Source organism: Tenrec ecaudatus, chromosome 15 (genome assembly GCF_050624435.1).
Source record: "Tenrec ecaudatus isolate mTenEca1 chromosome 15, mTenEca1.hap1, whole genome shotgun sequence".
NCBI lineage: Eukaryota > Metazoa > Chordata > Mammalia > Afrosoricida > Tenrecidae > Tenrec > Tenrec ecaudatus.
In genome coordinates, this window is record NC_134544.1 from 22,217,799 (window position 1) to 22,235,981 (window position 18,183).

The following is an 18,183-nucleotide window of genomic DNA, read 5'->3' on the forward strand; positions in this document are numbered from 1 at the left end:
GCAGCAAGAAATCAAAAGAAAGGCAAGGTAAAGTGATAGGAAAGCAAATCAAAAGAAAGGCAAGGTAAAGTGATAGGAAAGCTTTGTGGCGGGTTTTTGGTATTGGTTTGCCTTTGTTCTACCCTCTCTGAGGTAAACCACTGCAGAAATGTAGTATTAAATTTTGGAAAGTAATTTTCTTTAAAAAATATCAAAACAGCTATTGTGTGGCCTGCTTATTAACAAAAATCTAGAAGTAGGTCTAAAAACGATATAAAGGGAAGCCATTACACAGTCACATACTTCGCTCATAAATCAAATGCGTGCTTACTTGTTTGGGCTCTTCTTCTGGCTCTGAGATTTTATTCTGATTGAAAGTTTCTTGGACTGCTTGAAGATTAAACAACATTTGTTTTAGGGCTTCAACCGGACCATGATGTTTGCCTCCAGAGAGGGTACAGCTCTAAGATGAAAACAGTGATCGAGTGGTTAACCTTGTAAACTCAGGGCAGAGGAGAAAGCTGTCTTTGGTATTATTACTTTCTTCTAAGATTAAATCAGTGCATGCAAAACCAACATGTCAATAAAGTGTTGAGGGGGGAAAATATCAAAATCATAACTCACCACCTACTCTTACCCAGTCCCCAACTCATTTTCTTAGAAATAACCTTTATTGAGTTTGGCATATTTTTTCTAGTCCTTGCATTTTAAAAGCAAATGCTTGCACTAATAACAAATTCAGTTAGTACACAAATTACGATAATCAATTTTAGGAATTAAAAAGGTTCTCAAGAACATGTAACCCAGCAAGATCTTTATTAGGTGTGTAAATAAAGCCAGTAATCAGGTAAGCAAGGACTAGAATTGGAGTGCTAATGATAATATTCTCTGCACATTTTATATTAATTTTTCATGAAGTATGCTAGATTTTTACCTCTTCATATTACCTACATGAACACACATACCTGTTATCACTGACCTTACCTGCCTCTAAAGAAGCCAACAACAGAACGTAGCTACATTAGGTTGTCAGGATTCTTTTAAGAGAATCTGTAAGGGATATTTTAAAACTTCTTTTCAAAAGTGTAATCAGCCTATTGGTTTACCTTTAAGTGAGTGGACATGGCCTGATAGCAATCCACAGTGGCAAATTAATTTACTTTAAAATACTTTAGCAGAGAGTGTAATTACTACAGCATCTACAACCCAAATCCACTGTGGAGCGCGCCCAACTCATAGTGATGCTCCAAAGAGTTTCTGAGACTCTAACTCTCTACAGGAAAAGCCAGTCTCCTCTTTCTCATGTGAACTGGCTGCTGGGTTTGAATCTCTGACTTTAGGATTAGCAGCCCTGTGCCTAACCCCATGCCACCAATACTCCTTATAGCCTATGTAGCAATTATTTAAACTTCAATTCTACAGAAAATGATTGACATAAGAATCCAGCTAGGCTTACACCGAGATGGCACCTGAGGTCTTAGGCATAACTAATACTTCATTTAGTCACTGGTTTAGAAGAGTGTCTGAATACTTAAAGTGCCAATAATAGGGTTGCAAATGCCTGCTTCTAGATTTTGTCATATCTGCCTCAAATAAACCTGTCATGCAAGTAAGTGGTTAGAGCACCTCAAAATAAAGGAAATCCTATAAAGCGGATTATATAAACTGTCTTAAGTAATTTGCTAATGAATGTTTAACAAATGTTGGCACATGCGGTTGAATTTGTTGAGACTCTATAAAAACCTGGTATTGTCACTGCTGAGTAGCAACCTGGGGTCTTTTAAAAACTCACGAGTAGCTGTCTTAAGTGAAAACATTGGTTTCCTCCCATTTAAGTTCAAAAGGTTAAAATCTCAAATTTTGTTATATTTTTCTAAAAACATTAACACACACAAAATGACAGTGAACTTTTCTGATCTGTCTTCTTTGTACAGCTCTACCTCTTAGAGCTCTGATGGTTCAACTATCCAAACCTGAATTTAAACCAAGCAGAACGCAACATTTGTTAAACCAAACACATTAACATAATGCATGAACCACCTACCTACAGTACAAGTAAACAACATTGCCCACTAAGAGTTGGGGGGGAAAAAAGTAACTTTAAAAAACAGTACTTGGACTAGATATTGTAATGCTAAAGAAAAAATGACCTTATCCAAATATTCTAGTTAGCAAATTTGTTTCTGACAAGAGTATGTTAGCAAGTCTTAAAACTACTTTTGTGAATTCCAAGATTGACCAAATAAGTAAATTTAGCATAGATACTAAGTTAGGTTTTTTTCAAGACTGGGGCACTATTATGACCTCATGTGATGATCTCCCTCATTTTGATGATTTGGCTTTGTCTTGTCTTTGTCTAAATTAGATTTAATAATGGGTCTCTATTAAAAATATGTAAAAACGGGAAAGACTAAAATAAAATCAAAACCTCTGGAAATTGGAGTAGAATCAGAAATGTCAGGTTATGGTAGCCAGGCACCATCTAGTTCTTTTGGTCTCAGGGTAGTGGAGGTGGTGTGGTTCATTAGACTTAGTAGACTAACGGTTTCCTTCAGTCATTGATTTTCTACATTCTTTGCTCTGAACAAAGAGGAAAGCAAATTTGCATCTTAAATGGCTGCTCCCACCTCTTAAAAAAGTGCCCAGTCACCACTACTCACCAAAGTAGCATGTAGAACACTGTCTTGGTGCACTGTGTTATGTTTTGATGCCTCTGACTATACTGAGGGCTATGTGACTCATTGCCTGAGTGTTTGATTATGGATAAGAACTTTTCATAATTTTGCTCTTCCCATATGCTCTGACCTCTATGTTTCACATAAGTTCATTCAGAAATTTTACATGTAAATCTGATCATTTCCTTCTCCTCCACTGAAAACTCTCCAATAACTTCCCATTACTTAAAATAAAATCCCAAATCTTCATTGGATAGCTCACAAAACTGTACATGATCTGGCTGCTGGTTACCTCTCTCATCATTCTTTCTCTTGCCCATTCTGATTGAGCTACAGACTAGATATTCCTTGAAACTGCCAAACAAACTCCAGCCTTGGGGATTTTGAACTTCCTATTACCTCTACCTTCAAGGCATTCCCCCACTGGTGCTTGGCTTGTTCACGCATTTCAAGTTTTCCATGAGATGTTACCTCATTAGAGACCTTCCTGAACGCCATATCTAGAATTTAAGCCCCATCTCTATATTCCAATCTATTTCTCTTCATAACACATAGATAGCTAGTTTGTCTAACAAAAATCCCTAACTACAATATAACATCCAGGGGGTAAAAACAAGTCATTCAGTGCTAGGAAAGTAGTTTCTAGAAAAGTCTTGGTACTCAAATATTTGTTGATTATATTATTTACTAATGATCTAATATATAGTATAGTATATGGTATGGTATCTTATGTAAAATTCTAAGGTCAGACATAAGCTGACAGCTTCTACTTACTCCAGTAAATTTCACTCAAAGACAGTCTCTGAAATGGTTATGCTAATTTTCTTTGTGAGTGTTCAACAACTCCAGTCCTCTAAGTGTACAGATCTCAAAACATTATTTCACCATTCAAGTCATGGCTTATATTTTAAGTCAAATAATATGTATGAACACATATATATACAAGCAACACTTATAATTTATGTGGGACTCAATGGCAAGATGCACATATACTTATGTTGTAAATTTTCCCAGGTAGTAATTTTCCTATTTTAAGTTATTATAACAATTTATATTATTTGTGAGAAGCATGCCTTTCAACTATTAATTTCTCTTTAAGAGAATGCTTCTGTAATGCTCTACTTAAGCACATTTCTCAGAAAAGGAAAAACATACATTGTAATGGCAATTTAGGCTCTTTTTACAGGTAGAGTTCAACCCTTGGTCCCTATATATTAAGATACAAAAATCTGAGTATTAATAATTCTGGATGGTTTTGTGTGGGGAGGGATGGGTTTAGAATAATTGATACTATATATACTCGAGTATAAGCCGACCTGAATATCAAGCAAGGCACCTAATTTTTACCACATAAACTGCATTAAAAATATGCTTTGATCACTGAAGACAATGGGTGCACAAGCAAATGTGGTGAAGAAAGCTGATGGTGTCCGGCTATAAAAAGATATAGAGTCGGGGGTCCTATGGGCTTAAAGATAAACAAGTGGTCATCTAACTGAGAAACAAAGCCCACATGGAAGAAGCACACCAGCCTGTGAGACCACAAGGTGTCAAAGGTATCAGGTATCAGGCATCAAAGACAAAAAAAAAAAATCATAGCATTGTAAAAAAGGGGGAGTGGGAGAGGGGACCCAGGGCCTATCTGTGGGCAATTGGACATCCCCTTACAGAAGGGTTGTGGGGAGGAGATGAGCCAATCAGGGTACAATGTAGCAATGATGGAACATACAATTTTCCTCTAGTTCTTGAATGCTTCATCCCCCCCCCCACTATCATGATCCCAATTCTACCTTAGAAATCTGGCTGGACGAGAGGATGTACACTGCTACAGACAGGAACTGGAAACACAGGGGATCTGTGGGAAGCCGCAGCTCTCACCGCCATTACAAGATGGCGCCGGGCAGTCAGGGCGGTGGCCCAGTTAAGTGGTAAACAACCACTTAGAGCATGCGCACTGCTTAGATGACGTAGTCATAACTCCACCCTGGAGTATGCTAATAAGGGTTCTGGCGAACGCACCAATCAATGCACAGCACGTCCCCATAGAGCGCATATAAGCAGCAGTAGTTTGGGGCTTCGGGGTCTTTTTCCGCATCTGCAAATCGAACCCGCATTAAACGCCTGTGGAAGAATCCTGTTGTGGCGCGTCCTTCTTGCTGGCGAGACTGAGCGCGCGACAGGGATCCAGGACCAGTGGTGAGAGTGGGAGGGTGGAAGGAAGGTGAGGGAGAAAGGGGGAACAGATTACAAGGATCTACATATAACCTCCTCCCTTGGGGACAGACAGCGGATAAGTGGGTGAAGGACGATGTCAGATGGTATAAGATATGACAATAATAATTTATAAATTATCAAGGGTTCATGGGGGAGGGGGAGGGGGAGAAGAGAGGGAGAGGGAAAATGAGGAGTTGATACCAAGGGCTCGAGTAGAAAGCAAATGTTTTCAGAATGATGAGGGAAACAAATGTACAAAAGTGCTTGACACAATGGATGGATGTATGGATTATGATAAGAGTTGTACAAGTCCCCAATAACATGACTTAATAAAAATAGTTTTTAAAATGATGGCTGCAAATGTGCTTGACACAATGAAGGCATATATGTATTGTGATAAGAGCTGTATGAGCACCCCCAAAAATGATTTCTTTAATTAAAAAAAAGTGCTGAAATAGTTTATACACGAGCATATATGGTATGTTCTAAAATACCTAAATGAATTAGAAAGCATTATCTATTATATTAGTCTTAAACCTTCTTTCAAGACTTAACTTCACCCACCTGGTTATCATTACTTAAAAAGTCTTCAAGGAAGTTTTTAGTATATTTTGCCTTTGAAGTTTTTTGAAGATTATCATCAGAGTCAACAGGAACTGGTGATTTGCTAAATAGGATTCAAAGGATACAACACAGCAAGTAAGTTCCCTAAAAAGTGCTTTTAAAAAAATAGACAACACATAATTATCATTTAAACATACATGGTCACCCAAAAGTAATCATGGATATGATGCATACTGGCATTGCTTAATTCTATCTTCTTACGAAGCCTAAATTCCAGTCCCTCCCTAAACCCCCTCTTACCTTTCCCTAAGTCTGGTGCTGAGGAAAAAGGTCAGTTTGACAAAGGAAAGGAGAAAAGATAGTTCACCCCACTCCCACCTAGCACTAATGTCCTTAAATTGTCCCTAAAACCCTCTCCTCTCTAAGTTTCCATTATGCTTTCTACTTGAGTACCACAATTCCAAATTAAAGCTTCAAAATCAGCTAAATTTGACTTCTCTCCTAAATCAAATCTGATCTCAATCTTTTGTGTACCAAGATAATGTATGCTTTTCCTCATCTAGATGACCTAATTAATTATATTTCCCATCCACTTATCTTTTCTAATATGCTGGCTTTAGGCTAGTAAAGACCTTGTGGATACCTTTCCCCATGTAGTTATTCAAACAGCCCCTGTGAGATGACTGCTACCCTCCTTTTACAAATGAGCCCTCAGCAATTGAGCTTACCTCAGAACCAGTAGCCACCCCAGGGCTGACAAACTTGAACGCTTAAACTCTTAAACACAACCACTTTTCCCAGAGAACTAATATATTTATTTACAGACTGGCAATGTGGAAGTAGAGAAGATCTAGGTTTTAACCAGCTTCTCAAATTATCTGTGCTAAAGGGCAAGTTTCCTTTTCTATTTTAATCTAGTGCAGGCTGGCACTGTGACAAAACACAATTAAAGCGCCTTTGGCAGCGCCATCCAAGTTCTAGCACTCACTCTCCCTTCCTCGTTATCTCAGCACAGGGCAGCAATAAAGTGGTTCATGATCAATATCTGCCCAGAAACCAGGTGCTGCATACTATGGAAGGATATTTATGCTCTGTTAAATTTAGAGTGCAAACTATTGTCATCAATAAACTGATTTCCACAAGTAAATCTCCACGTTTTGCTCCCTAATCTCCAGTGGGAGGCCCAACTCAAACTTACTCAGCATCATGGGAACATACAAGCTACCAGTGGGTAATAAATACACGTGGGAATTCTAACACAGAACCATCACTGCCCTCGTCTGCCTTCTGAATGTTAAATAATAATCCTAACAGACAAAAGTACTTTTAAAAATTACTTAGTCAAATATTAAGATACTGACAACACTTCTTAAAAGAGGATTAGTTAGTTCTTTTTCTATCTAGTGAACACTCTAGGTCAGATATGAAACCTTATAGCTTCCAGTACATCTGATCTATTTCCCACTCATAACAGCCACCATACTCAGTCTCACCAGCACAAGCTGCCTAGAATATTTTTCATCCACTTCACCAGTCCAAGCTCAAACATCTTCAATGCTCACAGTTCTTCTCTACTTACCAACTACAAGTGTTTTTATGTCATTTAACACTATCCACAGTGAATCATTCCCATCAATTATGTGATATCATTTCCCTATGCAGTGCCTTTGTTACCAGCAAACTTCAGTCACTTCTTTCTGACCAATTGCCACCTAACTTTCACAATCCAACCCACAATTTAAAAACATTTTTTTCTCTTCTTTTGCATTCATTACATTAAGAAACAGTGAAGATGTATCGTTTTGATATCAAATACCAATGTGTAAAAGACCAGCACAATACTTGACACATATTAATTGAAAATTAGTTAAGCCTACTTTTGCCTGACAAGTAACTAAGCACACTATACACTTGTTTACTGCACTCCTCTGGCACACCCACTGTGTAAAATTCTAGGAGCTCTGGAATTCTGAAGCGTTGAGATGCCAACCCCAAGATTTGTAGTTCAAGCCTATTAGCTGTTCAAAGGAGAAAGAATGTCCCAGAAACCCTAAGGCACACTTCTACCCTGTCCTATAGGGTAACTATGAGTAAGAATTAACTCAATGGGAGTGAAAGTACCACCAGTTGCCAGAACAAGAAACTTATCTGCCTCGGAGCAAGGAAAACCAGAACACTCCTTAAAAGTGAGGATGGCACTAGAGGAATATCTCATGGGATCAATCTCTGGAAAAGGACATCATGCTTGGTCAAGTAGAGAGGAAGCAAAAAAGTGGAAGACGCTCAGGAAGAGAAAATTACACAGAGGCTACTACAGTGGGCACAGACATAACAATTACAAGAACAGCACAGGACCAGGCAATTTTTCATTCTATTGTACATAAGACCACTATGAATCAGAGCTGACTCAAGAGTACCTAACAACAAAATAAAAGAAGCCCTACTGGTTCAGTGGGTTAATATTGGGCGGCTAGCTGAAAGGTCAGTGGTTCAAACACACCAGGTACTCTGTGGGAGAAAGAAGAGTCAGTCTGCTTCGGTAAAAATTCACAACCTTGGAAATCTATGGAGCAGTTGTACTCTGTCCTACAGAGTTGCTATACGGCAGAGTCAACGAGATGATAATAAGTTTGGGCTTAAAGCAAGATATAGGATTGCCCTGAATACATTTCTGATAAGTTCAGATGTGCCACTACTAAGAACAAGTTTTCTTACCTAAGTTCCCAAATTTAACTCCTTCCTCATATTAACAAGTGTCTAGGTAAAAATTTTAAAAATTACTCTGAGAAACTATGTCACAAAATAGTCAAGTATACACACAAGAAAAACAATTTCAGCAATTACAAAAATGTATACAATAGACAAGAAAATGTACAATCATTTCAGGGAAAAATGACTAAAAGACAAAATGAAATCTCAATGAAAAGAAATACATGAAATTTTAAAGTATAAAGAAAGTAACAAGAATTTCATTTAACGCTTCATCTGCAAAATAATTCTTTGGAGATTTAGGTTCTTATATTAAAATATAGATGAATATATATTATAGTGAAACAAAATGGAACATGACCCCATCTGGTGGTAGAAAAATGAAACATGCTATTTAAAATGATCTGAAAGTAATCTTGGTTGGCGTTATCATTTGGTTAAATCGTTACATTACATAAAAATAAATCAGTTCTTGTAGCACTTTTTTCATTTTGAAAATGAAACATTCTCATTGTTGCTTACTTACAAAGTAACAGGAATATTTTCCCATGATCTTTCTGCTTCAAGTTTATCTAATGAGCAAGGACTGCCATCCTTTTTCACAGGGCTCGGGAATTCTTCAGTAGAATGCTCCAGGTTTCTCTTGGCTTTCAGGATAAGCAATTCAATTTTGTCATCTAATTTAAAGAGATTGTATTAATTTTTAAAGGAAAAAAAGCATAAAATTTCAAAGGTAAGAATTCAGATACTTTGGAATGCACACATATGTCTAACGGCAGGCTATGTCAAAATATGACATCCAAAGAAAAAAAGGAAAGACACCTCTAGCTACAAAACTGTTACCCCCTTAAGACATAACAGCTAATCATTACATCAAGGGTCAAACATAAAAAAACATAATCATTACATCAAGGGTCAAACTAGATGCTAGTTAAACTTACAGCATTACAACTGGTTTAAAAAAGAAAATTACCACTGAATGGCTTTTTGGATTGTCCGGGGAGAAGTAGGTTTTCATATTGACATTGGCTACATTCAAAATCACATTTGTACTCATTAACTAATCCTTTGTCATCATGTGCAGAATTTGAAACATTTGAGTGTTCAAAAGAATATTCAAAACAATCTAACTTATTCGTAAGCCGAGTTCTTTGCGCCTGATAACTATGTTTAGGGGAACTGGAATCTTCTTTAAGTACTTTTGAAGTCTTTTGACTATTTGTTTCAGGTAATAAGTCTTGATTGTGGAGCCAGACTGGATATTTGAAATCAGGTATACTAGTTATGCCTGACACATTAAGGTCAGATTTCTGGCTAGTGAACCATCTTGGATAATTCTTGTCACAATTGTCTTCTGAACTGTCGGTGGAAGATGACTTCTTGGAAAAAGATAAAGATGGTTCAGAAATGCATTTATTAGTCTTATTCATAATTCTTGGGTTTTTTAGCTTAACACGTTGCTGGCCATTTATGTTTGTGTATACAAGAGGAGTAATGAAGTTATCTTTGCTCTTGGGGAAAGAGGATTCTTGAAATTTTGGATTCTTTTCAGCGTCCAGTGAACCTAATCTTCCAAAGCATTTCTTGTTTTTCTTGTTAGTTCGGTGACCTGGTCCAACATAACTGGAAGAAGGTAACGATCCATCTGCTGGAAGTTTTAATAGATCATCAGTAGTGAGGCTAATTGAGTCTATGTCATTAACAGTCTGTTTTCTGTAAGACAAGGAATGTGAGCTCTTCTCGTGATCAACATCTTCCAAGGCTGAAAATCAAAGTACAGATCTGTTTATCCTCCTGTATCACATAGCAACTTTATAATAATCCCCTTAAGTGAAAATGAATAATTTGAAATTCATCTTTTGCCCTTTCCCTTTATCCTCATTAAAACTTTTACTAAAAGATATGTTAGCAAAGTAGGACATGCTTTCTTTCTCTTGGTCTGTTTTAATTCTACCCTTTTAGTCCAGCCTCCTAAATTTCCGTGTGTTAATTTATCCTTTCTACAACTTTTTTCATTTAAAATTGCCTGCCTTTAGGAAATAAACATTCTATCAGCTATATTGGGAATACAGTGATCACAGCCCTATAAAAGGTGAATGCAAACCATTTCCATGTTAGAGCTATTCTGTAAGTGTTCAGTGAAGTACTATTTTACTCAATAGTTGCATTTACCAAACTTGTCACCATTTCCATCAAGAAAAAATTAACATGTTTGCAAATTTTAGTGTCCCATAGAAGACAGACTTGAAAGACTAATATATTTCTATCTCATCAATGCACCAAATACAGTCTTGAACATATCAAGACATGTATATTTCAAACAAAACATGTTCAAACATGTCTCCGCCACTAGTCTTAGTCTTGTTAGCGTGTCTTCAAAATGAAATAGGATCCAACCAAAATAGTGGCTTCTAAGGGGGCTGTTGGGCCTGTTAAATTAAGGCAGAATGGTCAGCTCAGGTTATGGAGCAAGTTGTTTAGGATTTCAAAGAGGTCATCTTGACACATCTTCTAGGGCCCAGAAAAATCAGGGGACTTTATTAGAAAAAAAGTTTAAAGTGAAAACTGCACTGGTAAGAAAAGGGTTAGTAAAGTTACAGGGAGTTGTTTTCCCCATTGTGGCAATGCACCTGCTCGTTCTTAGAGAGGACAGGCTGTCCAACAAGAATTTTGTTGGACAACATCCCCATCTACCTTACAACCTGATCTTTCCCCTTTCACACTTGTTTCCCAATTTCAAAGAACATCTTAAAGGAACACAATGTAAATCCCTTAAAGATCTCAAAACTGTTTGTAGAGTAAATCAAAGAGCACAGAATTCTTCAGGGAAGCCTGAGAGGTGAAAAACACCTCCTTCAGAAGTGGACAGACCTAGAAGGCTACGTTTAGAACCTTTACATTTTGACACATTTGTCTACTAAAGGCTTCCCTTATTTTTAGCAACATATTTTGACTTACACTCATATAAAATATTTCTGTTATCTCCAAAATTATGAATCATTGTCCCAACAGGAACACAAGGAAAGTCTAGTTTTCTAATGCTATAGCACATTTCCCAAAGGCTTAAAATTATTGGACATATCATTGAGAATATAAAGACTAATAAAAGCATACCATTGTTTTTATACATATATGTGGAGAATTTTGCCAGATTCCTAGAACCCTCGGCAATGTTCACCTTTCCAGTGCTTCCACCAGGGCACATTTGGCTGAGATCAAACTCATGAATATAGGCCTGTAGAGCCTGAGAAGCAGAGTCGTATAATTTGCCCTTATACCGGAAAGGGCCACCAGAATTAGACAAATTACTACTACTACGGTTGCAGCTTGCTAGAAGAGAAGATACTGAAGATTCTCGAGAACAAGTTCTGTGTTTTGTATTTGATTTCGCCATGGCTTCTTCAAAATAGGCTATTTTTATTCATTTCCTTTGAAACACCTGTAAAATAGAAAAGCAGGTTAATGTTGCAATTAAAATAAATATTTCAATTAAAAGGACTGATGCCCAAACAAACACAAACAAACACACGGTCCACAAGTAGAGCCCAGCTCAGGCTGGCCCTACAAGACGGAGTAGAACTGCCCCACAGGGTTCCTTTACAGAGGATATCTTTCTCTAGCAGAGATGGGCTGAGTGGCTGGTCTTTGGTTAACAGTTCAGTACTTTAACCAGTGCACCACCAGGGCTTCCGAATAATGGCCATATACAGAAAAGCCACTAAGCATACAAATTTTTTTGAGGGGGAGCACTCCATATTTTATTTGCATAAAATTTTGAGGTTTTACGTACATTTTTTAAAAGATTTATTGGCATGTAATCCGTATATCAAACAATTCAGTATTTCAATCATATTAAATATTTGTTTTGTAATTTCCTTCAAAGAATACCCATTATTAGAAATGCTTTTTATTGTTGTACATTACACATTGTCTATTCTTTGTTGGTGGTTGAGCAAACATTGATTGGGTACGATGTATCCAGAAGTACGTGCACAACAACTATCTGAGAATGTAAGGAAAGCACCAAGGAGGAGCACTCACCTTTTTAAAGTCCTAACAACCACAGGTGAAGTCCTTTTCTTAAAGTCATAGAGTCTATGACATCACAATACTTAGCATTCCCCTCTACAGGCTATTTTTAAATTCAACTCTTTTCCACTGCATTTAGTAAGTGTCAACACCGTTCTAGAAATGGGTCAGATGAGGACTGGAAACAAGGTACGATGGAGAAGGATATCCATCGGCAGTGTGATAAATGCGAAGATGAAACCACTAGTACTGCTCCACTTACAACGGGCTTCCGCTCCGACAGTTCCATGGCAAACTGGTTCTGAAGGAAATCGACTCTATGTAAGTTGAATACTTTTTTTCCTTTCAATTTTCATTACTATTGCCTTTTATTATCAGTATCTTTATAAATCTGATCTTTCACTGTGGGAGTTGGAAACATTCCCAACGCCTGTGAGTATCTGAGAATAAAAACAACGACAAATTATGGCTATAACATTGAAAGTGATACATAATAAGGATGATGCTTTTAAAAAGTGGTCAATAAATTCAGTTCTTAGTAACTCAAATATGTCATAAGTCAGGGGGATACCAGTATAGCTAAACCTCACCAATATCTATCTCCATATATGTATATATATATATACACACATACATATATATATATATATATACAGGAATAAAGCTCAAGATAATTTAACTCACAGTATTGATCTAGGAAGAAATAAACTCTTATTATAAAGTTAGTAATATGCACTTTTCCTAAAATAGATTAATAATTATTTTCCAACCTTTAATTTTACACCATCCTCATTTCCATTTTATGCTAAAGATACTCAGCCAAACTCTCCTTTAAAAGAAGCTTAAAAAGTGAACCTACCCTTAGCTACAGAAGGTAATTTACTTTTATGGGTTTAGAGCAAAGAAAATCCTATAGAACAGGTCTATCCTTCAACACCTACAATTACCATGAATCAGAATTGGTTCCACAATAAATTTTAAATACTATAAAAATTGACTTAATGTATCCATCTAAAAGTTGTTTCATTTTTAAAATGGACAAAATTTCTCTTATAGCAACTCCCACAGCCTGCCCAATTCTGACTCACAGTGAACCTACAGGACAGAGTAGAACTGCCCCATAGGGTAGCCAAGGCTTAATTTTTTCCTGAAGTAAACTGTCACATCTTTCCCCTGTAGCACAGCGCGCGAGTTAGAACCAACAACCTTTTTGTTAGCAGCAGCCTAATGCTAAACCCACTGCACCACCATTTGAAAACCTAAAAAAAAACCCAACAGAATGAACAGGTACTATACTTCACAAGATGACGTTCTTATAAAATCAAGTAATCAAATTGTCCATCCTATAAAATGAAATATAACAATTATACTTGTTAAACATTGAAATTTTTGAAATCTCCTGAACTCTAAATGCCTGGGACCTACACACACTATGATGTTATAAAGTTAACACGTTTAATTTGGGGCTATGATTTTGGAAATATTTATGACAACTTTCAACATATTTAATAACAGTCAAATGTGACTAAAAGATTCAAGATTCTCCAATTAAAGAGTGAGAGTGGAAAAATAGCATGGGAATATCTGACTTCCTCTGGCTTCAGCAGGTACAAGGAAAATCCAACTCCACACTAGTCCAAGGCCAATTCCAAAAGAGGCCAGATATATCTCTACCTTCCATTCCTCTTTACCCAGACACCATCCCTCCCACAGCATTCTAACCTATTCTGAGTTCAATAACTTGTTGCAATGGCCACACAGAACTCGGACAATACACGATCATGGGGTTTATTAGGAAAGCTAACAAGTTGCAAAATGTTAAGGATGCAGTTCTTTTGTAAACAACCCCTCTTCTCAGCCATGATGGTATGTATACCTCTAGTCCTCAGCCTCAACCAAGGGTCCCTTGGCCTTGTTCTGTAGACCTAGAAACCACTGGGTCTCTCAATCTCAGTGCTGCTCCTCTGTTTTGCCTCATGGTCTCAATTAGGCTATTCTGGTATAACTCATGATCTCGATGCACTGGCATCTGGTGCCTCAGCTGCCTCCACCACTTCAAACTGGGATTTCCCACATGCTCCACTAGCAGTTCTTCCTTCTTGGTGGCCACAGGATTCTCCCTGGTTCTGAGAAGGCTCACATTTAATATCCAGTGGAATGACAAAACTGTCAAAACAGTTCAATACCCTCTAGTTGTTTCACACATGCTACATGCATGGCCCCACACAATCACTGGGTAGGCGTTACAAACAGATGAGCCATGTCAAATAATTTTAACTCATCATACAGACAGGACAAATATTATCCTATCTCAGCCTTAGAATATGCTAGTGCTTTAGCACCTGATCTGGTAGTGGTCATGAGCAGAGAACTTAAGTTATTTAGCCTCTTCGTTGAGTCCCTGAAATGCTAATACTGCTGTATAGCTACACAACTAGTGTAAGTCAGTTTTGTTCTTTATTCTCCCACTAAAGGCCCCTGGGTGGCACAAATGGCTCACACTTGACTATTAATCTAGAACAATGGTTCTCAACCTTCCTATGCCATGACCCTTTAATACAGTTCCTCATGTTGTGGTGACTTCCTGAACCATAAAATTATTTTTGTTGCTTCATAACTGTAATTTTGCTACTGTTATGAATTGGGCAATACCTGTGAAAGGGTCTTTCGAACCCCAAAGGGGTTACGACCCACAGGTTGTGAGCCGCTCATCTAGAGGTTAGTGGTTAGCACCTATGCAATAGTGGCATGGAGGAAAGGCCTGGTGATCTGCTTCCACAAACATTGTGACCATGAAAACTCTGTCAGTCTACTTTGTATCACATGGAATCACCTTGAGTCAAGATCCGCTAGATGTCTGCAAATTTATATTGATTAAAAAGTTTGGGTATGTTGGTAATTATTGAAGCAAAATGGTGAATGCACAACTGTTTATTTTAATGAAATGCACGAAGACCTGAGTTAGAAAACCAAAAGGGAAGAACATACTCAGTATTTCTCAAGTAGAAAGAACTGAAGAAAAAAGTCAAGCCTCGAGTTGAATTACTAAAGAATTCTATGGGGAAAATATTGAACAATACAAGGAACATCAAAATGACTGAGAAATGCCACCAGCCATTGTACCAAAAATTGGTCAAGGTTCAACCGTATGTTCAACCTCAAACGCATTTAAAGGGAGAAATTCAAGCTGCACTGAAGACAATGGCACAATACAAAGCTCCAGAAACTTATGTGATGCCAACTGAACTGTTTCAACAAATGGATGCTTAGGGGAGGGCTCTCTTCTAAACCAAGAAATTAAGCAATCCATATGGTGCACATTCCAAGGAAAAGTGGCCAACCAGAAAGTACTGAGTATCATTGATTCAAAAAGGGTTGCAAAAGTATATTGATAGGGGGCTCCCAGAAATTTAGGCCAGATTTAGGAGAGTGTATAGAACATGGGATTATCACTGCTGAAGTCAGATGGGTCTTGGCTGAGAGCACGCATGTTCCCTGCTCACCAACACCAGAAAGATGTTCACTTGGGTTTTACTATGAAAAGGCATTCAACAGGGTGGATCACTGCAAACTGTAGGTTCCGAAACACTTAAACTCATGTGACACCTGTCGACCAAAAAGTAGTCATTCAAACAGAACCTGGAATACTAGATGTGTGTCGGCATTTTATCCTTCAACTGATAATCTGAGCAATTAATATAAGAAGCTGGGCTGTATGAAGAAATATATGGCCTTAGAATGGCAGGAAGGCTCATTAACAAACTGTCATATGCAAGTGATACAACCTTTCTAAAAGTCAATAGGATTTGAAGCACTTACTGATTAGAGCAAAGACCACCAACTTCAGTACGGATTACAACACAAAGAGGAGCAAAATCCTCACTAGACCACCATCATAAACCATAGGTTTTTGAGGATTTTATTTTATTTGGAACCCACAATTCAAGACCCATGGAAGCAGTAATCCAATCAAACAACAAGCTACACTGGGAAAATCTGCAAATTCAGTGTTCCAGAGCAATGAAGCCCATTTGAGAACTAAAACTGAGGACTGAAGTTGGGACAATGAATAAGAGACTGGAGAAGAGATGCATTTCCACAATGGTGTTGGCTTAAATACTTCCATTACCAAGAGACCCAAGCTTTCTATCCACACCCCTCCCAATTCTCCCTCTTCAGCTACAGGATGGTTCTAAAGCAAATCCCATATAAACGTCAGGATTTCTCTCTAAAATATCTTTATGTTAAAATGTATAGCAAGTATGGCTTTTGATTGAAGATGAGAATGCAGTGTTAAATATGCAACAGGCACGTCTTACAGGAAATGAAGAACAACTCTAATCTGCGGCACACGCACAGAGCTGCGCTGGGATGCTTATTTAGCAAGCGGGCTTTCCGCTCCCGGGCCAGTTCTTCCCTGCCCCGCAGGGTGGCTAGGGGTCGGGGTCGGCTCCGCGGAGCCAGCAGTTCGAACCCACCAGCTGCTCCAGGGGCCGCACGACGTGGCTTTCTACCCTCGGAAATCCACAGGGGCGGTGCTAGCCTGTCCTACGGGGTCGGCAGCCATTTGGTGGCCGTTCCGTGGTTTTGTCTTCGGACTCCGCCGCCCCCGTCACACAGACACGGTCTTCACGTCGTGGCTTCCCGCCCAGGCATCGTTTATTAAGCAGCCACCCGGAGCGCCGAGGCTGGGGGACGAGGAAGCGCACCCCGAGGCGCCGACCCCGCGACCCCCCTCGGGCCCCCGCGCAGCCCTTCCTCGGACGTTCGGTCCGGACCACGGGGAGCCTTCCTCGCGCGCCGCCTCCGGAGAGGGCGTCCTCCTCTCCCCACCCTTTCGGGAACCTTCGTCCCAGCGCTGTCCAGACATGGGGCGCCCTTCACACCTCCTTCCTGCCCTGACTCACCGACGACCGCCCCCAAAGAGGAGAGAAACGCACACTTCCACAACTCCGCCGAAAGCCCGGGCCCGCTGTCCCGCGGCGGGAGACGCCACAAAGCACCCCGGCCGGGTCGGGCCCCGCCTCGTCCCCGGCCGGGCCTCGCCTCCTCGCCGCCCCCTCAGCCGTCACAGCGGCGCGCGGCGCCCGCGCAGGCTTTCAAACGGACCCAACATGGCGCTCACTGGCGGTGCGCATGCGCGGCACTCGGCGGGAGGGGGCAGGGAATGCGGGGCGGTGGGTCGCGGCCCCTTCTGGGAATTGTAGTTTCTCCCCGCCCGTCGCTGGGGCTGCCGGGAGGCCGCCGGGCTCTCTGCGTTTCTCGGTCCCTCGGCGCCAGCGACCGGCCGAGCGTCCGCGGACGGGCTCACGAGCCGTGGGAGGGGGGGTTTGGGGAAGAGAGGGGAGGCTGTCGCTGACCCCAGTTCTTGCTGGCCCCAGCCCTCCCGCCTGGGGTCCTCGGGCTCCCCTCTTTCAGAGCGTCCCACCTCCGGTCCCCTGGAGAGCGCGGGGGCCGCTTCCGCCACCAGTTCCCGTCCCCCATCCGAGCGTCCCGAGCCCCTCACCCGAAGAGCTGGGGATCGCGGGTCTCAAGTTGACGGGGGAGCGGGGTGGAACGTCCAGAACTCTCGGGGACTTTGGTTCCCAGGGAGGAATGAATGGCTGGGGGACCCAGCGCGGGATTGGGGACCCTGTCAGGCACCCTAGAAAGTGCGAGCTTGTACAGACAGATGTAAGGACCCCTTAACAGCATGTGTGAACCTGTCTACAAGGCTGGGGCTGCATGTCAGGTGCGAAGAATACTGATTGACTCAACCTAGAGATGTCTCAAAAAAAAAATACCATCTCAATATTTGGTTTGTTTATTTTCCACTGACACGGAATCTGTGAAGATGCCCTTGACCTTTACTCCATCTGATTATCTATCTGCCGCTCATCGGAAGTGGTATCACCAGGTAAAACCACCAGCCTCGCCCATCCCCAGCCTGCGACACCTTAACTTCCTTGTCCTCTTAACAAATGAAAAAGTCCGTGGGCTACAAATTTCCGTGTAGCTCGAAGAGTCTGAAACC

The 18,183-nt window shown here is 40.1% G+C and overlaps 1 protein-coding gene across 5 annotated transcripts in view; it reads right to left on the minus strand.

Annotated features, from left to right (window-relative positions):
* Nucleotides 1–17,251, minus strand: part of C15H18orf54 (chromosome 15 C18orf54 homolog) — a 28,883-nt gene extending 11,632 nt beyond the window's left edge. The window contains exons 1-7 of one of the 5 annotated variants that reach the window (XM_075532607.1): nt 17,078–17,251; nt 12,433–12,610; nt 11,256–11,580; nt 9,115–9,903; nt 8,668–8,818; nt 5,433–5,535; nt 311–442 (exon numbers count right to left, since the gene is read on the minus strand). In XM_075532607.1, coding sequence (XP_075388722.1) covers nt 311–442; nt 5,433–5,535; nt 8,668–8,818; nt 9,115–9,903; nt 11,256–11,535 — 1,455 coding nt within the window. In that variant the 5' untranslated portion in view covers nt 11,536–11,580; nt 12,433–12,610; nt 17,078–17,251. The remainder of the gene's footprint in view (nt 1–310; nt 443–5,432; nt 5,536–8,667; nt 8,819–9,114; nt 9,904–11,255; nt 11,581–12,432; nt 12,611–17,077) is intronic. The other 4 variants (XM_075532604.1, XM_075532608.1, XM_075532605.1 and 1 more) reach the window with 4 other exon arrangements.
* Nucleotides 17,252–18,183: the final 932 nt, after the last annotated feature.